Here is a 23,874-nt window from a genome sequence, read left to right on the forward strand (position 1 = left end):
TGGAATTCCTCTGCCTTTGTGTCCTACTGAAGACCTCAGCATGTTGGGTGGTGTCTATATTCAGGAGGAGTCTATCATCTTCGCCCCTTGGAACCTGGGCAGGCCAAGGCTGAGGGCTGCTTCTGCTGAGGGCCTCCTGCTACATCAGAACATGGCAGAAAGCATTGTGTGGTGAGGGTGTTTGAAACAGGGGGAGGGGCCCAGGTCCCACCTTTCTCAACTAGGCCACTCCTGTCACTGTGGCATTAATCCTCTTTTTATTATTAACGATTTAGTCAGCATATAAAGTGATGGGCTTCACCATTCATTTTCATGTATCTTATCTTTATACTTGGTTCTCTCCCCCTGACCCCCCACCCCGCTGCTCTCCTTGCCCCTCCTCCTCTCTTGCTGCTCCTCTTCCTTCTCCCCAGTAGCCCCTCCCTTCTGCTGAATGTAGCTTCCCCTCCTGAATAACATCACTCTAAAGTCAACATGAATTTTAGAAGGAATGTTCAGGCTGTAGTCTGAATTTCCCCTGTTCACTTGCTGATGTCATTGAATCACCATCTCAGATGTCTCCAGAAAGCCTCCCTGGCAAGTGAGGCCTTATCACAAATGCCATTTCCCAGACTAAGTCCCACAGTGCCCTCTTTGACTTTCTCTACTCATGACACCAGATTCCTGATCTCTCCCTCCTCTTGGAAAGTCCTCTTCATGCCTCACTGGTCCCACAGACCTCACTGTCTCCCAGAACTCTTGCTAGCTTCTGTTATTAACAAACCTGTGCCTGAGCTCGCTCCGTGCTACATCCCCTGTGCCCTTGTAATGGGGTGCTAGTGGTCCAGGAAAGTCTTTGAACCACAGCCCCTAGGTTTGTTTCTAATTAAAAAAATTTTTTTTTAAATTTATTTATTTGAGAGCGACAGACACAGAGAGAAAGACAGATAGAGGGAGAGAGAGAGAATGGGCGCGCCAGAGCTTCCAGCCTCTGCAAACGAACTCCAGACGCGTGTGCCCCTTGTGCATCTGGCTAACGTGGGACCTGGGGAACTGAGCCTCGAACTGGGGTCCTTAGGCTTCACAGACAAGCACTTAACCACTAAGCCATCTCTCCAGCTCTTGTTTCTAATTTTAATCAAGGAATTGAATAAAAAGGAAGACTCAGAAGGATAATTATTAAATTATTACATTTATTATATTTATTGAGGAAAGTACAGAGCCCAGGAAAGTCACCCATATGGCTGGAGATCCCACATGGAGGACCTTGAAAAAAAAAGCACGGAAAGAAAAGAAAAGAGAAAAGAAAGTTTAAGGAGATGCTGCCATGTGGGGAGCTGGAGGGGATAAAGGAGCCCATGTGGAGAGTAAGGGCTAGGGGGCTGTCCCAGATAGGCCCAGCCAAGGAGAAAACTTACCCATAGCTGGAGGTTACTAAGTGGTCCAATAGCCTGCCCTCTCCTTGCACAGATAGTTATAACTTTATAGTGGTGGGCTGTCTTCTGGCTTAGGTGAACCAGGGCCAGGGGCTGTCTCAAGAAGGAGCTTGATGCAAGGTTTTAGGGGCTGAACTTGACCAACCACCATGTTTAAATCCTATGAAAGACCTCCCTCCCAGGAGGGTTCCTGGTTGTTTGTGGAAACACAGGTCAAGAGAACTAAGCAAGAAATAACAAGTCAGATCATCTTGATTTCTAGCAAGTACAAACTTCCTTATCTTTTTTACTTTCAGGGGTCCAATCACCTTAACTGTACCCCCCTTTCACCCTGGGACCCTGACCTTACTCTGCTGGTCTAGTTGTGTCTTGGTTGCAGTTTCCCCTCCTGGAGCAGGGAGCATCTTCAGATTCAAGCAGACATGAGCTGTGTATCCAGCCATGGCCACTGTCAAGCCTAAGGTGGGTGGAGAACCCACATTCCCTGACTTTTCAACTCTTCTGTCCAGAGCAGGGTACCTGGATGAAGATCAGATGGAAATGCTGTTGGAGCGTGCTCAGACAGAAGTCTTTTCTATAAAACAGAAGTTGGACAATGACTTAAAGCAGGAAAAGAAAAAACTCCACCAAAAATTAATAACTAAGAGAAGACGAGAGCTGCTGCAAAAGGTATATGAGGTATTATATGTGTTCTCTGCATTGATTAGCGCATGATTATTGATTGGAACAGGCATCATTATGCACCATCAGGGGTTGATTGGTAGTGAGCTGATGTGTGGATTTTATAGTCCTGTCTGGCCTCAGCACAGTAGAGGTTTGTAGTGGATTAGTCATGTTTTCACTGACAAGAGAAAGTGTCTGGTTGAGAAAGGTGGTTGTAGGTAGTATAGTGAGTGTGGTATGAAAGACTGCTTCATTTATCCCTTACAGTAACTCTATAAGGGGGATAATACCATTCACTCCATTTTAAAGAAAGTTGAAGGCACCAGAGAATAGAGAACTTATGGCCTGTGGTAAGGGGCAGGTATCCAGTGCATTGTACACATGGGATTTGTGCTCTGCCATTCTTAGAGCCCTCACTTTTTATCCTTGACATGAACCCTCCCAACTACCTGTCAGAGAGGAGAAGCACAAAGCAATACATGTATACATCCTACCATGCTCATGTAGAGACATGTGGAGGCTGCTGTCATGGAACATGGGGAACATGGGACTCTTGCACTGGGATGGCGTTCCAGAGCAGGTGCAGTGTAAGCAGTGTGCTCACATGGAGCAGGGGCGGTGACTCTTATACTGGGATGGTGTTCCAGAGCAGGTGCAGTGTAAGCAGTGTGCTCTCATGGAGCAGGGGTGGTGACTCTTGCACTGGGATGGTGTTCCAGAGCAGGTGCAGTGTAAGCAGTGTGCTCTCATGGAGCAGGGGTGGTGACTCTTGCACTGGGATGGTGTTCCAGAGCAGGTGCAGTGTAAGCAGTGTGCTCTCATGGAGCAGGGGTGGTGACTCTTGCACTGGGCTGGCGTTCCAGAGCAGGTGTGTGGTAAGAAGTGTGCTCTCATTGAGCAAGGGTGGTGACTCTTGCACTGGGATGGTGTTCCAGAGCAGGTGCAGTGTTAGTAGTGGGTTCTCATGGGACAGGGGAGGACTGATGGAGAGGGCTTGTGGGGAGCTGCCCAGAAGCAGCCTTAGTCATGAAGGCACGTTTTCCCAGGCTGCCTCCACTCTTGGACCAAAGGGAAGGTTGAAATGCTTTTAGGATGAGAAAACCTGCTGATATAAATAACACCATGATGGATGTCTTCATGATTGTTGGGTTTTTCCCACCACATATCTTTAACACCTGCCGTTCTTCTTAAAGAATGGTCTTTCCCACTTTTCTTTGCACATGTGCATGCATGCATGCACATCTGTGTGGTGACTGTGTATAGTGAGTGTGTGTTTGTGGTGTGTGTGTGTCTGTGTGTGCATGTGCATGGGTGTGGTATATGCACCTGGGTGCAGAGGTACTTGCTTCGTGACACCCTTGCTGAGGCCAGAGGAGTATAGACAGTGTCCTCCTTTGTTGCTCATCATGTGTTTCCTTGAGATGGAGTTTCTCTCTGTACCCAGAGCTGCCATTTTTGGTCAGGCTGGCTGACCAGCAAGTCCCCGCTATCCTGTCTCCACTCCCCACAGGATTAGGGTCATCGACATGTGTGGCCACATCTAGCTGTTTATGTGGGTAAATGCAGTGCTCTCAGCCCTTAACCTGATCAAGATAATACCTCATCTTTTAGATCTTGCTTAAATCCTTTACAAGTTACCTGCTGAGCTCTCATTTAAGTCATCTGTCTCACATGGGCCTCAGGGTTGGTCCTCCCACCCTGATAGTTTCACAGTGTGTGGTTACTGTAAGCCTGGCGGTGCAGTGGTAGCAGCAGATGCATGTTGCTGTGGTTCTGCGCTGGACACTTTCCTACAAGCCATGCAAATACTGAGCAGCTCACCGCCCCACTGTGCTGTTAATGCCCTCATTTGACAGATTGAGAAGGGAGGCGCAGAAAATGTCAAATACTCAGGCTTGTGAGGAGCCAGGATTGGAATCATATGGACCATAACCCGGACTCTTCCTAGATGTACCTATTTATCAGACATTAAGGGATTTGTTTGTTTATTGTGTGTGTGCACGCAGGGGCCATGTATGTGTATTGCACGGGACTGGATTCAGGGCCTTGAACATGTTAAGGAACTGCAGTATTGCAAACTATAGCCCTAGCCCTCTTTTTCCTTTGAAACTAGGTTTCATTAAGATGGCCAGGATGCCCTTGAACTCACTCTATAGCCCTGGATGTCTTTGAACCCACAATCTTCCTGCCTCAGCCTCCTGAGTAGCTGGGAAGTGAGAGAAGTGTGCCACCAGAGGCTGTGGCTTGACTTTGCCTAGGATGGTTTTCTAAATGTGAGCTTGCTGGGGACAGGGCTGTATATATGCCTCTGTGCCCCCACAAGTTTTCAAATTGCTTTCAGTTGCCTCCACCCCCCTCTCACCCTTTCTCACCTTTCTACCAGCACAAGGAGCAACGGAAGGAGCAGCTGTCCCTTGGTGAGGCCTCCAGTGCTGCTGAGGATGCCAGCCAGTACTTGGGTCAGTGGAAAAGTGTGTTGGCCGAGCACAGTGATGTCCTGGAAGAGCTACAGGAGCGCCTGGACCAGGCTGCCCTGGACGACCTCAGGACCCTGACCGTGTCACTGTCTGAGAAAGCCACTGAGGAGTTGAGGCGCCTGCAGAGCTCAGCTATGACCCAGGAGCTGTTGAAGCGTGGTGTGCCCTGGCTCTTCCTGCAGCAGATCCTGGAGGAGCATAGCCGGGAGTCTTCTTCCCGGGCATCCCAGCTGGAGGCTGAGGAAAGGGAGCGTGGTCAGGAGCGTGTGCAAGGCGTGAGGCAGAGACTGCAGCAGGACTCCCTGGAGGCATCCATTGAGGAGCAGGCTGAGCTGAGGCGCTGGGAGCACTTGGTGTTCATGTAAGTGACTATGGGGGTGCCCTTTGTATCTTTCCACTCCAGCATGGAGGAAGGGGTCTACCCAGGAGATAAGATGGGGTAGCTGAGCACACAACACTGCTCATGGGCAGATGAGTTCCGCAGAGTTTATTAGTCACACACAGCCCACAAGCTGTATGATTACGTAGTGAGTAGCAAGGCCATGAGAGGGAACACTGCAGGATATGGGGGAGAGGGCCCCATTCCCCGTGGTGGAGGGGGTATTGACTTGTCTCGGTTATCCAGGCACTGGGTGGACAGGGACTGAATGTGCTACTTACTGCTGACCAGTACTCCTGATAACCAGGAACTGTCAGATAACTATCTATACATAACAATTTAGATGCCAGAAAGCTAGGGGAACAGTGAAGACAGTCTGTGGCAGATGCCGGGATCCTCTGAGGCCACATTTACTTCCCTGAGACACTTGAGACACTTGCCCATTGCCTTCGCAGCTTTAGGTTCGGCTCGGCCCAGATAGGGAGTGCTCTTGGTGCTTATCTGGGGAAAGCATATCATATTGGAAAGTGGAGGATTCTTAAATATGGCCAGTGTAGAATGCAACAAGGTCCATGTAGGCCAAAAGACCTGGATTTATGTCCCAGTACCACATACTTCATGGAAGTGGGCACGTTAACTAACCCATATTCTTGTCTGTAAAATGAGGTGATAGTACTGAAGCTTTTAGGGTGTTTTCTGTGGTGCATGATGCCATCAGCTGGTTAACATGTGAAGAAACTGGCTGTTGTTGGGGACCAGTGGATGAATGCTGAGTTACTTTTCATAAGGCCATCCTCCCTGGTGTAAGTTACCCAGGTCTTGCTGGCTACAGAGGTTTAATGCTCTGCTTCTGTAGTGCTCTTCCCAGGTGTACACCAGGTAGTCAGAACAGGGTCCCAGGTCTGTGCCGAGAGTGATACCTTCCTGTGTTAAGTGGCCCTCTTGTGAGCCTGGCCTCATTTGTTTTCCAGCTGTTGTTAGTTACTGCTTTTCTTGCCGGGGACACAAGACGCAGTCTTCTGTCCTTAGGTGCTGCTTCTTACGTCCACGGATGGCCCTCCGCACATTTAGTCAGCGCAGTGGATATTCAGCCCACATCTTCCCATGTTCTCTTTGGCTGAGGGCTCTACATAGCACTTGAATTCCATCTGACATTCTCATTACCAGATGATCATTTCCTTCAACCTCATTTGGATATGGTTTGCAGGAAGCATTTCTAATGCCCAGTGCCAAATAGTTAGCCATTCAGCAGAAACAGGGCTTCTTGTCATCCCACCCCCCTTAGGATTTCTCCAGGGTTAAAAAGAGCCAGCCTGCAGTGCCCATAATGAGCTGCTTCTGTGCTTCTCTGGTTAAGATCCGGAGGGCTGTGGCTACATTTCTCTAAAAATGCTTTTGTATGGTTCTGAAACACACCTTTTTAAGCATCCCGGGTGCAGAATGGGATTGCTGGAAACCAGCAAAAACCAGGAGAAACCAATATGGAGAAATATGTTTGTCAGGGAAAGCATGACTTTGAGGCTCTTTCCCAAGATTTTGGCCTGATTTTATTTTTAGAAGTTATTAAAATAAAATTGCAAAATTTCTAGAATTGAATGACAGTGAGAACACGTTGTACCAAAACTTATGGGACACAATGAAGGCGGTCCTCAGGGGAAAATTCATAGCATTCAATGCCTTCATAAAAAGACAGAGGAATCCCAAATCAATATCCTAACCATTCACCTAAAGGGACTGGAAAAGCAAGAAAACCCAAAGAGCTCTAGAAGAAAAGAAATAATTAAAATCAGAGCAGAAATTAATGAATTGGAAACTAAGAAAACAATTAAGACAATTGACAAAACAAAGAGCTGGTTCTTTGAAAAAATAAACAAGATTGACAAACCCCTGGCCAATTTGATCAAGAAAAAAAAAAAAAGAGAGAGAGAGAGATGCTTCAAATTAACAAAATTCAAAATGAAAAAGGAGAGGTCACAACAGACATAAGTGAAATTGGGAGAATCATCAGGACTTATTTCAAAAACCTCTACTCCACAAAACTGGATAATGTGGAGTAGATGGATAAATTCCTGGACGCATACCATGTATCAAAGCTAAACTCAGAGCAGATTAATCTCCTAAATGAATCTGTCACACTCATTAAGATTGAACAAGTAATAAAAAAAAACCTCCCCAAAACGAAGAGTCTAGGACTAGATGGCTTCTCAGCTGAATTCCATCAAACCTTCATGGAAGAACTCAAACCAATCTTTCTCAAACTGTGCCACACAATTGGAGAACAGGGAACACTACCCAACTCCTTTTATGAAGTTAGTATCACCCTAATTCCAAAACCAGGCAGAGATGCCACAAGGAAAGAAAACTACCAGCCTATTTCCCTGATGAACTTAGATGCAAAGATCCTGAACAAAATTCTCACAAACCAAATCCAGCAACACATCAAAAGCATTATCCACCTTGACCAAGTGGGATTCATCCCAGGAACACAGGGGTGATTCAACATACGGAAATCTGTCAATGTAATACACCACATAAACAAGGTTAAATACAAAAACCACATGATCATTTCGATAGATGCAGAAAAAGCCTTTGACAAGATACAACATCACTACATGATCAAAACATTTGAGGGAATTGGCCTGGTGGGTTCATATCTTAACATAATCAAGGCAATATACAAAGCTCGTAAGGCCCAAATAAATATTTAATGGAGAGAGACTGGAGGAATTCCCATTAAGATCAGGAACAAGACAGGGTTGCCCACTCTCACCTCTGCTCTTCCAAATAGTACTGGAAGTCCTAGCTCAAGCAATAGGACAGGAGAAGGAAATAAAAGGGATACAATTTGGAAAGGAAGAAGTTAGCTGTATTCGCTGATGACATGATTGTATATGTAAGAGACCCGAGAGACTCACTCCATCCCAAAACTCCTGAAGATGATTAACTCCTATAAAAAAGTAGTAGGATACAAAATCAATGCACAAAATTCAGTAGCCTTTCTATATGCAAATGACAAAGATACAGAGAAAGAAATAAGGGACATGGTCCCATTTTCAACAGCAACAACAACAAAACATAAAATACCTATTTATTTATTTTCAAGGAGAGAGAGAATGAGTGTGCCAGGGCCTATAGCCACTGCAAATGAGCTACAGATGTATGAGCCACTTAGTGCATCTGATTTTACATGGATACTGGGTAATCAAGTCTGGGTTGTTAGCCTTTGCAAGCAAGTGCCTTAACCACTGAGACATCTCCCAGCCCCTAGAAGATTTTTATTATTATTTATTTATTTGGATGTGTGTGCACACATGTCAGGGCCTTGTGCTGCTGCAGACAAGTGCTTGCCCAGCTTTGTACGATGGCTGGGGAGTTAAACCTGGGTGGGAAGGCCTTGCACATAAACACCTTTAACAACCATGCTGTCCCCAGCCCCACAGGCCTGGTTGTAAACCCTGGCAAGGCAAGATTCTGCCTCTTATGTCTACATTCTGGTACCTGGGGAGCAGGTACCAAGACCAGGTCACAAGGCTACTGTGTTAGAAGGCTGGCAAGAGTAACCACTGTGATGAATTCCAGAGCCACATTTGGGCAGGGTTCCTTTACACAGAAGTTAGTGGCACAGGCTGTCCAGACTAGGGCCTAAGGAGAGACCTTAGTTTCTAGCGTGCTTAGAATATTGGGCGACCCTGAGTAAGGGTATCATGTGATGTCAGTAAGGCCCAGGTTGGCCCTGTCAATCCACCTGTTTGTAGCAAAAACCTTTCTAGATGAATTTCATATCTACACAGAGGCCTCCCATGGCGGACATTTTGCCAATATTTCCCAGTTTCAAAGCATCTGCAGAGTGGGTCTCATGCAGCTTGTGCTGACAGAACATTGCCAGACCAACCAGCCCAGAGACATGCTGGCCAGAGGGGGTTTCTGCTGGAGCGCCTCTCTCCCTGTGCTGTGCCTTTCCTGAAGGTCAAGGTTGGCTAAGCCTTCCTGGTGACGTGGCTTAGTGTCTTTGACTCTGACGGCTGTCCTCGCCAGCCATGGCAGAGATGTATTTTCCCTCAGTCCAAGTGAAGGTGTGGACAGGGGTGCTGCCTCTGAAGGCTAACTTCCAGTTGTTGTGGCCAATTCTTGGTTTTTGTTGGCCTGTAGACATTCCTGCCTCAGTGGATCCATGGCCTTTCTCCTGTACCCTTGTCTCCCTTCCATGCTTATAGGGGTCATGCTCATGTTGGAGTAAGGCCCCCCTGGACTCCACTGTGACCATGTCTTAATATCTTCCTCTCAACTACAAAGACCCTGTTTCTTTTTTTTCAGATATATATGAATTTTTATTAATATGCTGTATATTAAAAACATAGGACTAACAATGTTTATAAACACTATTTTGCAAAACTTAGTATATTATAGAAATATGTTTATTCATAAAAAATATTTTTCACAAGGCATTAATTTTTTCAAAGCAGTTATAAAGTTTTGTGATATCATTTTCAACTAAAATAAATACTTAATTTTAAAAATCCATAGTAAAGTGTTCACAAATTGCATGTATATAGTTGGATGTGATTGTAAACCTTCATTTTATTTTTAATTATTATTAACAACATATTTCGTATGGATACTTCATGTGTTGGAAACCCCTTTTCCCTCGTCCCTGCCCCCATTCTGTTGGGGACTCTCCCTAATGGGGTTGCAGGTATTCCCCATGTGGTTGTGGATTATGCGTTGTGGGAGAAGCAGTCAGTTATTTGGGGGCAGAGAGAGAATGCCTCTGAGCAGGGTGTCTCAACCTGTGGCTCCAACAGTCTTTCCGCCCCCTCTTCTGCAAAATTCCCTGAGCTGTGGTGAGTTTTAAGTCTACTTCAGTGATGAGCTCTCAGGAGCCTCTGGATGTCTGCTTTGGTAGGTGTTGAGAATCCTCAGGGTCTGTCTCCTACACCTGGTGCTGATTATCAGGTTCAGCATAGAAGCAGCACTCTTGCTTGTCTCCCCAATTCCTCTGTGGTTTCAGCTGTGGCTTGGCTGAAGTGAGAGGGGTAGTTTGTCTCCTCTGGTCTTGCTACCTTCTGAAAAAGAACACATTCCCAACAGAGAGTGAAGTCAGCATAGCTTATATGGCATAAGCATTACTAATTTAAGGAGAATTTGATGTATGTAACCCCTCTTTTAGCCAAAGACTAGTGAGAGCTTGACATTGGAGAACACAATCTTTGTCTCCATAGGATTCTGATCTGGTTCCCAATTCCAGATATGGGTTCCTTTACACTGAGTGGATCTCTTAGCTAATCAGAAAGCTATTGGTTACCCACTGAGGCTGTGTGCCACTACTGCACTGGCATGTACATCCTGTCAGGGTGTTTGCTTCTGAGTAGCTTAGACTTCTGTTTGCTCAGTCTGTTGTTGGCCACTTTCCGCCAACAGCTCAGGTGGCACTTTCCAGCACTGCGCGGGTAACTGTCTGGGGACTGGCTTTCTTCTGGATTCCAACCACGTCTCTCCATGCTCGGTGTCAGCCGCATATGGTGTCTTCAGCAATAGGGTTTTAGCTTTTGCCTGAGGCAGGTAATCAAGTGCTTTGAACAGAAAGCTGTAAAGACCCTATTTCTAAATAAGTCATAACCCAGTATGCACGTCTGAACAGATATTCTGGGGGATAAAGTTCCATCCTCAGCAGTAGAGCACCCAGAGTGGTACCCAGCACAGACTGGGCTGCTAAGTGACAGCTAGCCACCATCCTTTCTGTAGGACTTAGTGTAAGACGCCCTTTCCTGACCCCCACCCCAGAGCACCTCTGCTTTGTGTGTACAGTGTGCTCTGACCTGAATGAATGAAACATACTTCATTTATATGTTTATGCAAACATACTTCATTTTATCTGTTTCTGAGGTAAGGTTAGGTAATTGTCATGGTCACAAGTACTGGAACACCTATCTCAAGGGCACCTATCTGGCTTTTTCCCTTCAGCTCTAAATCTCAGCTCCAATATGGTATTGTCTGCCACACAGCATAATAATGTATGCTCAAGAAATCCCTATGCAGCGACAAAAATAAGGCTCGAAAGCCCTTTCCTCCAAGCAGCTCAGCAGCCTTGATTCTCCACCAGCCTCACCCCCATCCACCATGCTTTCTCTGACCACACCCTCTGTCCTTCCCAGGAAGCTGCAACACACCGCTATGTCCCTGTCTGAAAGGGAGCTGCTCAGGATGAGGCAGGAGGCCCACAGCTCCTTCACTCAGATGGACCGGAGCTTGGCTCTCCCCAAAGTTCGGGCCCGCGTGCTACTGCAGCAGTACCAGACTGCCTGGCGGGAAGCAGAGTTCCGGAAAGTGGACCAGGCCCTGGCTGTGCCAGAGCTTCAGGTAGGACGTGTCCAGAACCCCCACTGAAGAGCAAGGCCATCCTCCAGTTACTGCCATGGAGTCCTGAATCTTGATGGTTCTGAGCTCGTCATCTCCCTATCCCCCACTCCCACTTTCCAGACATATTCTGTCCTGGAACCCTGAAGTTTGCCCTAACCTTATGACCTACAGTTGACCCCATAGCTGCAGGCCCGAATGTCCCTACCTGGGCAGGGGCACTGACCACCTGCAGCCCTGAGCATCAGTCACCCTAGCTCACAGCCACGTTCTGTTTTTCTCCTAAGCATTGTACAGGCTATCTGAGCCAGCTGAGAGGCCACCCTTCCGTAACTCCTTTCAGCTGCCACAATGATATGCAAAAGGACCTCTGTACATGGCACAGGGTTGAGAGGATGGATGCTTTGCTCAGCAAGCTCAGGAAAGGGTCAGTTTTACACCGAATCCTAAAGGACAAGGGCTGACAGCTGCCTTAAGTGAGTGCCTGTTGTGTGTGCCCAGGTACTAGGGCCTCAGTGCAGCTGATTCTCCAGAGCCTTGGTGGGCCAGTGCACAGCTCTGTGGCCTCTCTCCTTCCTGTCCTGCAACTTCTAGGGAACTGTTGCAGTCAGCTTCTCATTGCTGGACAAACATCCAGGAAGACACAGCTTATGGGAGAAAGGGCTTAATTCAGCCTTACAAAGCCCAGGGGAACCCCATAAATGGCAGAAGAAGCAGGCTCACTTCCATAGCTTCAAGCAGAGAGAGAAAAACCAACAAACACCAGCAAGCACACCTTAGGGCTAGACTCAGGATTCACCCCCAAACACTGTCGGGCTGAACTCCAAGATCTACCCCCAGTGACACACTCCCTGTAGCAGGGGCCTTCCTGCTAGGGCCTCAAGTTGCAAGCTCAATTTTACTAGAACACCTAAGTCTGGGGAACCATACATTCAAGCTATCACATTCAAACTACCACAGGAACCCAACCCAAGAAGAAACCTTTGAGCTTGCTGTTTCTTCTTCCTACTCTCTGCCTAATAGTCCATTCAGGTCTTGGCTCAATGTTACTCCCTCGAGGATCCTTCCCTGAGCGGGCATCTGAACCCACTTCCCAGGCAACCATTGTCACAAGGCATTAAAACTAAGCTCCTGCAAACATATATGCCTCCTCCATGAGTGACCTGAAGCAGATTCTGCAGTTTGAGAGTACACATGACCCTTGGCTTGAGGCGATGTGGCAGGGTCACTTCTGACCTTTCTGTCCGCAGTCCAAAATGAAAAAGCCACGTTCTAAGAGCAGGCACAAGGCGGACCTTCTGAGGAAGAGCCTGGAGGATAAGATTCGGCTCTTTGAGGAATGTGCCCCCGAAGACCTGGCGCAAAAGGTTGGTGTTTCTGCTTCCTCCATGTCTTCTGCATGTAGTTGACTGTGTGTGTGTGTGTGTGTGTGTGTGTGTGTATACACAGTGTCTGCAGTGCTAGGACATTACCACCAGACCACTGGGCTCTGAGTGCCTGGTCTTCCAGATTGGTCCCTTCTCTCTTCCCCAGGGAACTCCTTATCTACTTCTCTGCCCGAAGGTCGCCATTATTCCTCAGGCTATGCTTTCTCTCTGTGTTCTGCCACCCTTTACCCCTGGTGACCAGCACACTGGGGCTGTGTCCTGGGATAGTGGCACCTGTTACCTCCCATCCATCTCTGTTTCTCTTGCTCCAGCCTCGGTTCTTGTCGCCCTTGTCTGTACTTCATGCCACGGCACAGGCCCCTTGGTCTCTGGGTGCTCTGGCTCATGCTCCTCCCTCTTTTTGAAATTACCTGTCCTTTCTTTCCATGGACCAGGTGTTTTGTCCTCTGCTGTCCTCCAGGGTTTTCTCTGCCCTCATTTGTCCTCTCCTGCGAGACGCCCCCCATGCACACCCTGCGCCCACCCACTCACACCTCCTATCCCTGTGTGTTCTTCCCTAAGTATTCTGAGGAGGCAGCGATATCCAGGCTTCATGTTGACAAGCCTGGGGTGCGGTAGTGACGGAGGCCTCCAGGTCCCTCACGCACTGGGGCTCCATGTTGGTTGCGGGAGGTGGACGATGAACTGAGATAACAGACTCTGTTACGTGCCACTACGGGAAGAAGCGAGGTGATGTGATACAGCAGAGAGAGAGTCAGCAGTGGCCTATACTGCCCGTGGAAGGGGAGCTGAGGGTGCTCCAGGGGGCACAATGTCAAAAATGGCCCTGTGTGATTGCTGCCCAGAAGGAGTGTGTCCAGAGAGTGGGGCATGCAGCCATGCTTCAGAGGTCGTAGTTTTCTTCCTACCTCTGCCCATGTTCTATGTCTACTTAAAAAATTTTTTTGAATGTTTTTGTTTCTTGAAATAAGTTCTCATTATATAGCCTAGCCCAGTCTTAAACTCATGATCAGCTGTCTAATTAAGTAGGATTACTGGTACATCCCACTATGTCTGGCTAAATTTTGTCTTTTTAGTGCAAGTGTATTTCTTAGCACACAGGTTAAGACTTGGCATGTACTCTAGAATTTTCCTGGGCCAGGCCAGTAGCTGTTTTCAGACATAGTCACGTGTTTGTTACCTTCAGAGGCTTGAGCACTATTCCTTCCCACCCAGGCTCTGGGTAAAGTTGAGGACTGAGACAAAGGACAGAGAGAGGTGGGAAGTCATCTTCTAATACTTAAGGCTAATTCAGAAGCTATAAAGTGACATGAAATCCAGGTGGGCTAAACCCACTGCCTTGGGACCAACCTGACCCCACCTCCCACCCAAGCTCCAGTGCCACCAGGGCTCCCTGGGGAGCAGAGCCTAAGGTAGGCTCCCAAAGTGTAGGTGGAGAGCAGCAAGTGTGGTGGTCTTCTGTACAGCACCCGGACAGGAGGACAGGGTGGGGCCAGGCTAGGGCTGCTCTAAAGGAGTGCTGTGACTTGGGGTGGGACAGAGCCTCTCCTGGTCCTGCTAGTTTGTGATCTTCTGTCAGTGGCAGGATCTCGGAGTGAAGAAGAATATTGTCAGAAATTAGGTGCTAGGGAAAGATAAGAGCAGTTGGTGTGTGAGGGTGGCTTGACATTGGCTGGAAGCAACAGTGCTAGGCACATGGGGAGCCCAGAGAATGGGAGGCCCTAGCAAAGGCTGCTCTGTGGGGGTGCTGGGTCACAGCAAGGAGACAGGATCCTCACATAGGTTGTCAAATACCAGACTGAGCACCATGAGGGCTGGGGCGGGGTTACCAGCACTGTTGAGGAAGAGAAACCCAGTGGGAGACGGACCGTGCCGGCTCTGGTGACCGTATGCCAGCGGGCAGCTGGTGGGGTCTGATGCAGATACATTCCTGCCTGTGCCCCAGGGCTGGACCACAGCAGTCTCCTTACCTGCTCCTCCAGTACTCCTCTAACCTGCAATCCCCACTCCTGAGTGACCAAGTGCTGAAGAACGTACAGCAGGCACACCTGACCTAGGAAATGCCCATAAGGAGCATTTTGAAAAAATGAGAAAGAAGGGAGGCATAAACAGGATCACTCTGAAGAATGGGATCAAAGGGTTGACCTTCTGGCCCAAGTAGGTGGTGACCACCCTGTGTGATGAGCAGCTAGCACCAGGGAAGAAAGGGAGTTTCTGAATGATTTAAACTTAACTTTGTTTGTTTGTTTGTTTGTTTTATTTTTCAGGGTAGGTTCTCACTCTGGCTGACCTGGAATTAACTATGTAGTCTCAGGGTGGCCTCGAACTCACAGCAATCCTCCTACCTCTGCTTCCCAAGTGTTGGAATTAAATGCATATGCCACCATGCCCGGCTTTTAAATTTCATCTTTGCCCTATCTGCTGCTTTAAGAATTTATCTCCTTTCCTAAGGTGTGATGGCATTTTAATAAGAATAACACTTGCTTCCCTCCCCCCCCCCATTTACTTTTGTGTGCCTGTTGAGTTCAAGAAATGCTGTGCCAAACATGTAGTCATTACTGGGTGTCTGAGCCATTGGTCCTAGGACCTCCTGTGGATACCAAAAGCTGAGGTGTTCAAGTCCCTTATATAAAGAGGCATGACATTTGCATCTTATACACATCCTCCCATATACTTCAGATCATCTCTAGATACTTATAGTGCTATTGTACTGCAAATAGTATATAAATGGGGTTATGCTGTGCTGCTTAGGAAACAATGACTCGAAACAAGGCAAATGTTTTTTCAAATCTTTGCTCTGCAGTTGGCTGAATCTGAAAACATGCATCCAGTCCCCAGGCTGAGTGCACAGACATATCTGTGCAGGGGAGGTTCGCAGAGAGCAGGCCTGCCTCATGGAGCCCTACACAATCTGTATGAGAAGTCTTGTTGTACTAGAGATAAAGAATGTGAGGCTAGGAGATGAGGGGACCGCAGGCTCATGCCTGCTCCTCACACTCTGCCACCATCCGATTCTATCTTATTTATTACATGTTTTATGTGGTTTTCTTTTGGGGGTGGTTCTCAAGGTAAGGTCCCACTCTAGCTCAGGCTGATGTGGAATTCACTATGTCCTCTCAGGGTGGCCTTGAACTCACGGCAATTTTCCTACCTCTGCCTCCCAAGTACTGGGATTAAAGGCATGCACCACCCTTCCTGGCTTATTATGTATTTTAACCCCCAACTGTCCAATTTGCAAGAAAGGTGTGGAAACTGAGTCTCGGAAAAATGTTCACCCAGGTCCTTGCAGCTTGGGCCTATGGCTCCCTAACTTACAACATCACTGCCCTGTCATCAGATCAGTTGCACCAGCTGGCTTGTGGGGAAGTGTTCCCCCTGAAGGTGGGTGTTTTCCCCAGTAGCACATTGGAGACCAGTTATGTCATGGCTCCTGAATGTGAGATTGTCACAGTGACAAGTCACTGGTCCCAGGTTTGTGAGAAGCATACAGGTAGGAAAGTGTTTAAATTTGGTGTGGGCCATAGTGTTGGTCTTTTTCCAAAACAAAGCAACACCCATGCTGTATAGTCCAGGCCTCACTGAGAAAAACATGGAGAGGCAATGCCATGGGCGACCTTTCAATGACAGACCAACCTTATTCTGGGCTGCTTTAAGCTGGCAGCTGCCTGCCATAAAGCACTTTTGAGTCAGAAGCTTTGCTGATCCTCCTTGAATTTCCTTCCTACCTGAGAACTCCTGTAGCTGGCGATGCTCGGGGTATTGGGTTCTCCCAAGAACCAGAACCAGTGGGTTCCAAGTACACAGGTAAGTGGGTAAGCAGAGGTCTGCTCTAGGAACTGTGGAGAAGACCCATGCTCTGCCCTCTGCAGGCTGGAGACGTAGGTGTGGCAGTCTGATCCTGGAGAGCCAGGAGTGTACTGCGGGGGCAGGAGAAGAGGACGGCCTGGCTGAAGAAGACAGGGCACGCACCCTTCCTCCTGTTCCTTTTGCTGTCCTTAGTGGTTGGCTGACGCCCTTCCTCCCATTTCTTGTGCTGTCCAGGTCCTTAGTGCTTTGCTGACAGTGACCTGCACGGTGAGGGGACTCTTCTGTCTCATTCTAGTGATCCCAATGCTCCCCTTTCCCAAATTGCCGGCAGTCTGAGACCCCTTAGTCCAGCCAGGGTGGCACATGCGGTGACCACCACATCCACATTTCAAGATTGGAACGCCTTCGTTCTCTGACCTCAGTGTGTGGACCAATCACAGGGCAGGGCAGCCACATAGCACAAGCCAAGTTTCCCGCGCTCTACCTTCCGTTAATGTGGAATCGTATCCGTCTGCATCGGTCTTAATACTTCTGTCACCTGCTGGTCTAGTTATCCTGTCAGTCATCTTTCTCTGCCTTCTTACCTGACACTGAAACTTGAAGTTTCTCCATATCAAAACATAGCTTTCCTCATTTCCGTTTTACCTCAGCATAGCATTTCATGGTATGTGGGAGTCTAAATAATTTAACCAATTTAATTCCTTCAATCAATGGACATATAGGTTGTTTTCAACCCCTGGATATTTCAAAGCATCCTGGTGCCCCTTTCTTTTTTTTATTTATTATTTATTTATTTGAGAGAGAGAAGCAGGAAGAAAGAGAGAATGGGCACACCAGGGCCTCCAGATGACCTCCAGACGCACACGTCCTCTTCAGGAGCTGGCTTACGTGGGTCCTGGGGAATCAAACCAGGGTCCTTTGGTTTTGCAGGCAAATGCCATCACTGCTAAGCCATCTCTCCAGCCCTGTACTTTGTCTTCTTATTTTGTTTTGTTTTGGGGGTGGGGGTAAAGTCTTGCTTTAGCCCAGACTGACCTGGGACTCACTCTGTAGTCCCAGGCTAGGCTCAAACTCACAGCGATTCTCCTACCTTTGCCTCCCGAGTGCTGGGATTTAAAAATATGTGCCATCATGCCTGGCTTCTCTGTCCAGGTGGGAACTCAGGCCCTAGTTCTATAATTGCCTCAATAAATACAATAATTTAACTTTTAAACCTGGTGCCCCTTTCTGTCATACATGTCCATGGTAAGGCATGTTGTCACCATCGCCATCTCACAGATGAGAAGATGGAGGGTAAAGGTTGTCACGTGGCTCCTCTCTGGCCATGGAGCGGTAAGTGGCAGAGCAGAGCCTAAAGCACTGTCCGTGTGCATCCGAGCTCATTAGAGAGCCTGCCTTTTGCATCCACACGTGAAGGGACATTTCAGATCACCTTCTGTGTCTCCTTTTCCTTTTGTTAAAATCAAATTTATGCATGCTTTCATTTTTATTTTTTTAAAAAAGGAGTCAAATAAGGCTGGAGAGATGGCTTAGCAGTTAAGGCCTGTGAAGCCCAAGTACTCAGGTTTGATTCCCCAGTACCCACGTAAGCCAGATGCATAAGTAGCGCATTATGTCTGAAGTTCATTTGCAGTGGCTAGATGCCCTTGCATGCCCATTCTCTCTCTCTCTCTGCCATTTTTCACTCTCAAATAAATAAATATTTAGAAAAAGAATCAAATAATTTGGGACTGGGGGATGAGTCGTAGTGAAGTGCTTGCAGTGCAAGCAGGAGGACTGGAGTTCCGTCTCCAGAACCCAAGTAAAGAAGCAGGCCGTGGAGGTGAGCGCCTGCAGCCCCAGCGCTGGGGAGGCAGAGACTGGGGATCCCTGGAGCTTGCTGGCCAGCCAGTCTGGCCTGATTGGTGAGTTCCCGGCCAACCTGAGACCCTGTATCAAAAACATGAGAAGTGCACATAACTTGGATGTGCATACATATACATGCTTAAAAAAATTTTTTTTGTTGTTTATTTTTATTTATTTATTTGAGAGCTATAGACAAAGAAAGAGGTAGATAGAGAGAGAGAGAGAGAGAATGGGCGCGCCAGGGCCTCCAGCCACTGCAAATGAACTCCAGACATGTGTGCCCCCTTGTGCATCTGGCTAACGTGGGTCCTGGGGAATTGAGCCTCGAATCAGGGTCCTTCATCTTCACAGGCAAGCGCTTAACTGCTAAGCCACCTCTCCAGCCCCGTACACTTTTTTAAAGACTTTTATTGATACCTTCCATAATTATAGACAACAAACATGATAATTCCCTCCCCTCCCCCACTTTCCCCTTCACAAATCCACTCTTCTTCATATTCCCTCCCCCTCTCAATTATTTCTCTTTTTAAAAATCTCATCATCTTTCCTCCTATTATGAGGGTTGTTAGGCTTTGTAGGCAAGCGCCTTAATTGCTGAGCTATCTCTTCAGCCTTCAGCTTGATCTTTTGGTATTTAGCTGCATGTCTCCAAATAACATGCTCATGTTCTTGCTTCTTGACTTCTTTACTTTAGATTACCTATTTTTCCCCCTATGGACAATGAAAGTTGTTTATCTCCATCTGCACCACAGATGAGCTTCTCCCTCATTTCTCAACATGGTTAGGTCAGTACTTATGGTTTCTATTATACAGCAACTTAAATGTTATTCAAAGATCAATCACAGAATACAACAGGATACTTTGTTTTACTCTTTGTTTTTGAGACATGGTCTCATATAGCCCAGGCTGGCCTTGAACTCACTGTGTAGCTAAAGATGACCTTGAACTTTTGAACATCCTGCCTTCATCTCTGGGTTACAGTCATATGCCTCTATGTCCAGCTCTTAAGCTGAGGTTCTTTTTCATTCCTATATAGCTTTATATTTTTCCAAGAGTTAATATTGTCTTCATTTTTTTTTTCTGGTATCTTTTCTTTGCACTCATCACTAAGTTAATCCATATCAGGACAGTTGCTCAAATATCCCAATATTATTTACATCAGTGTTACACATGATATTTGATATCTGTTTATCTGTCTGGCTCAACCTTGCAGCAAGGAAAAATCTACAAGTCTGTAGTCCAATTAGAAGTCACCAACTCACCAGACATCCTCCCAGTCAAACACACACATTCACCAACCATGAACTCCACAGTAGAACTGATGCAGATGCCAGACTCATCAGGGAATGATTGGCATTTACAGATTCACTGTAACCGCACTCGGTATAACTGTGTTCCACACATTCAAGAAAATGTTACATACACATCTGGAAGATATGAACAGAGTCAGACTTCTAGAGAATTAAAGTACATCTGTGGATGTGAATGCATATATATATATATATGTATATATGTATGTATATATATGTGTGTGTGTATATACATATATACACATATGTATATATCTTACCATATACATAATATATCATATGTGATATATATGTATATATATATATGTATATGTGTATATATATATGTATGTATGTATGTATTACATGTGGTCTACGCATATTGAAATTAACAGCAGGTGGGCATTGTAGAACAAAGCAACCTGAAGACTAAACAATAGAAAATATCAAAGGAAAACAGACAAAAGGACAGAGCCCTAGTGAGCTGTGGTCCAATGCCAAGTGGCCTAACGTCTGGGTAAGTGGATTAATTGGAGGAGAAGCGAGAGGAAAGTGGAGAACAGAAAGATTAGAAAAAATCATTATGGGAATTTCTCCCAATTTGATGGTTACTATAAGCTATTCTTGGTCAATCTTATGGTAGTTTCAAAACATACAGAATTCAGCCTTTGTACTGGTGATACAAATCTGGTCCGCTCTGGCACCTGTGTCAGCACCAAGACAGGCTGTGTAGCCCCTTCCAGTGGGGCACAAAGTGGTGCTGAGTGGCTGGGCCGAGGCTAGTATGGTAACCTGGGGCAGTGACAAGAAGGGGAAGGTAGTGGACACAGGCAGCAAGGACATGAGGGGTCATCGCTGTGCTGACCCCGGATGCTTCTTACCGTAAGATTTTTATGTTCCATGCAAAGTACCATAATGCCACCTGAAGGCAGCTCGTGCCAAATTAAAGTCGTACCTAAAGCAGTCTTAAAGTGACAAGAGCTGACCCACCTGCCGAGGTGGCGAAACGGAGACATAAGAAGAAGTGCAAGATGACTCAAGGTGCGACGAGTGAAAAGTCAGGCAAGACCCAGTGCAGGTGTTTGCTTCCATCTCAGCAAGCTGGAGGTGCAGGTGCTGACAGTGGCAGAAGACAGGTCCGTGGTTGCTGGTGGAGAGCCAGCTTTACTCACTATGGCTGTGACCATGGCTTCGTTGTGTACACGTCACAGCTAACTAACTCATTGTTTCCTTCAGACATGTGCGGGCATTGTGTGGCTTCTACATTGTGCTCCCCCCCCCCCCGAACCCTGTGTGGTGTCATTGTCCTCACTGACAGATGAAGAAATGCAGGCATGGCAGGCTTACTGACTTGCCCAGAGTTTGCAGTCAGTAGGGCTGGAGTCGATACCAAGGCACCTGCTGGACACCTGTGTCCTTCGCCTTGCACCTGCCCCTCCTTAGTTAGGCTCTAGTCATGGTTAGATCCATGACTCTCTTACTCTTCCTTGCCTTTTAGCTACATCTTCCCCTTCCTGTGTGTGCTACACTTTATATGATAAGGTATCTTGCTGGTGCTCCTTAGTTTTTGGATGAATGAATAGAGATGTGCGTATGTTTCCCTTTGTAAAATTTACCGTGAAAAGGTGACTGTGGGGAGGATTCGTCTGTAGGTCAGTAACACTGTGGGGACTCAGTTTCAAAGGGCCTTTATAAAGAAGAATCAGGTAGCTTCTACTGAGTCCCCTTCCAATAGGCACCATCTGTCTTAGAAGGACACTGGGCTGACCTGAGGAGCAGTCAGTCTTCTTGGGCTGGCACCGGAGTGGGTACATGGGTTTCCAAAATGGAGAGATGTTGAGTCTAGTGCATCCTTGCAAGACCCTGCCCTGCCCTGCCCTTCCCAAGCAGGGGCCTCTTTGAACAGAGCACTGTGCCAGGTGTGGTTTAGCGTACTGCCTCTGGCCTCCAATGTAGGGCTTCTCTGAAGACCTTGGGGAGCCACACAGGACACACAGAGGTTCCCTCTGCAGCTCTTCTCTGTCCACAGCAAGAAACCTCCAGAGGCATGTGCCACCTTGTGCATCTGGCTTTATGTGGGTACTGGGGAACTGAACCTGGGTCCTCTGGCTTTGCTGGCAAGTGCCTTAACTTGTAAGCCATGTCTCCAGGCCCTATTTATCTTTTCAAAAGAGTGAAACAAATAGGGCTGGAGAGGTGCCTTAGTGTTTAAGGTGCTTGCTTGTGAAGCCACAGGACCCATGTTCAACTCTGCAGGTCCCACATAAGCCAGATGCACAAAGTAATGCAAGTATGCAAGATGGCACACACATCTGGAGTTCAATTGCAGTAGTGGAGGCACCGGCACACCAATTCTGTGCCTCCCTCTCCCATAAAAAATAGGCCTCAGCCTGAAGAGATGGCTTAGTGGTTAAGGCACTTGCCTGCAAAGCCAAGGGATGCCAGTTTGATTCCCTAGGACCCACATAAGCCAGATGCATGTGCCACCTGTGCTAGAGTGAAACCTTACCTCAAAAATCTTAAAAAAGAATATATATATATATATATATATATATATATATATATATATATATATACACACACACACACACACACACACATATCTATGTATATATATACACATAGATATATACATATATACATATATATACATACATATATATATATATATATATATATATATATAGTCTAGAGAGGATCATAAGGAGAAAGGCTAGTGTGGTTTGACTTAGATGATCCCATAAGCTCATGTGTTCTAAATGCTTGATCCCCAGCTGATGGCAAATTGGGAATAGTATCCTTACTGGAGGAGGTGTGTTGTTGGGGTGGACTTATGGATGTTATAGCAAAGAAAATGGGAAGAGAGCTGTGAACATCTTAGGAAGAGGAGGTGGTGAGGGTTTGAAGGTCTTCAGGGGAAACAGAAAGAGGAAGGTCTTGAGCGGTGTTGTGGGACCTTTGGCCCATGCTCTTCAGGCTGTCTGCGTGTTGCACAGGGTGTCCAGGCTCTGTATGGGGAGTCCATTTATGTGGATGAGGTGTCCAGATACTGCCTGGGACATCTGTTTTATATAGCATGGTAGTTTGAACATATGACCCCATAGACTCAGTCGTTTCTGATTATACTTTCTACTTGAGTCCCTAGCAGGCAGCCCCTGCTCAAGAGGGTGTGCCAGGGGCAGATCTGAGTCCAGCCCGAGTAGGTGTGTTCAGAACCTTGAGCTCTGGTGGTTCGTGCTGGCTGGTGTCGGTGATTGCTTGCTGCAGTTGTTTCTCTCTGCTTAGATCTATTGAAGGGAGCCAGATTCTTCCCTTAGACTCTGTGTAAGCTTGAAATAAACTTTCCTCCCATAAACACTGTCTGTCTTGGTGGACGTTTGTCTCAGCAAGGAGGAACTGATCACAACATATGGAAATGGGACGTTTTGCTGAAGCCATACTGTCCCAAATCTTTCTAAGGTGGACTTTACTCACTGTTCTGGTTTCCCAGGTATTAGCTTCCAAGGAAGGAGCTGTCTGCTGCCATCCAAGTACAAACTGGCCTGGGAATTGCCATAATAGGTGTTAGGTGTTAGGATTCCAGACCAGCATGAATTTAGGTATAGAGAAGGGCATAGGAACAACTATTTGAAACCTCACTTTCTGTATTCTGGCTTGGGAAGGGGGAGCTCAGAGACTGATATTATCCAAGGTACTTCTCCAGGTTGTCGGGAAGAGATAAAGAGACCCAAATAATCAGGTTTCTAAGTAGGAGAAATGTTCATGTTGGAAGGGGTAGTCTTATCTAAGAAAGGGGTTATCTTCTGACATTTCTGAACTCCTGAAAGATGGAGGCTGCGAGGATGATTTTAGAGAAAAAGAGATAAGGAAGAACTGGATTCCCACTTATAGGCTCGGGACTTCTTGTCTTTGGTCACTTTAGTTTACTTTGAAGGGGCCCTGTTAACCCTAACCTGACTCACTAGTGGCACACATTAAACACTGTATGGGTTTTGGGTCAAAAAAAAAGAAGCAGCAGCAGCAAAGATACAAAGATACCATACAGGCCAAGAATACAGTTGAATATAAACGGTAGTTACAGAGATGTACACACAGTGTTTCAGATAGAACTTATGTGTACCCCCAAAATGTCAGTGGTAAGGAGACTGAGACACAGCTCCACGTTGTCATCCTTAACAGCCTGAAGTGTTTTTCTAAATTTTGGGGGGCTGCTACTCAGGTTACAACCAGGATTTGTGGAATTTCAAGAAATGCCAG

At 46.9% G+C, this 23,874-nt stretch overlaps 1 protein-coding gene across 2 annotated transcripts in view; it reads left to right on the forward strand.

Annotated features, from left to right (window-relative positions):
- Evc2 (EvC ciliary complex subunit 2) overlaps nt 1-23,874 on the forward strand; it is a 112,095-nt gene that overhangs the window by 52,631 nt on the left and 35,590 nt on the right. For both annotated transcript variants that reach the window (XM_045133483.1, XM_045133484.1), the window contains exons 11-14: nt 1,925-2,084; nt 4,462-4,916; nt 11,087-11,291; nt 12,539-12,655. In XM_045133483.1, coding sequence (XP_044989418.1) covers nt 1,925-2,084; nt 4,462-4,916; nt 11,087-11,291; nt 12,539-12,655 — 937 coding nt within the window. The remainder of the gene's footprint in view (nt 1-1,924; nt 2,085-4,461; nt 4,917-11,086; nt 11,292-12,538; nt 12,656-23,874) is intronic.

This window comes from Jaculus jaculus, chromosome 14 (assembly GCF_020740685.1).
Source record: "Jaculus jaculus isolate mJacJac1 chromosome 14, mJacJac1.mat.Y.cur, whole genome shotgun sequence".
Lineage (NCBI taxonomy): Eukaryota > Metazoa > Chordata > Mammalia > Rodentia > Dipodidae > Jaculus > Jaculus jaculus.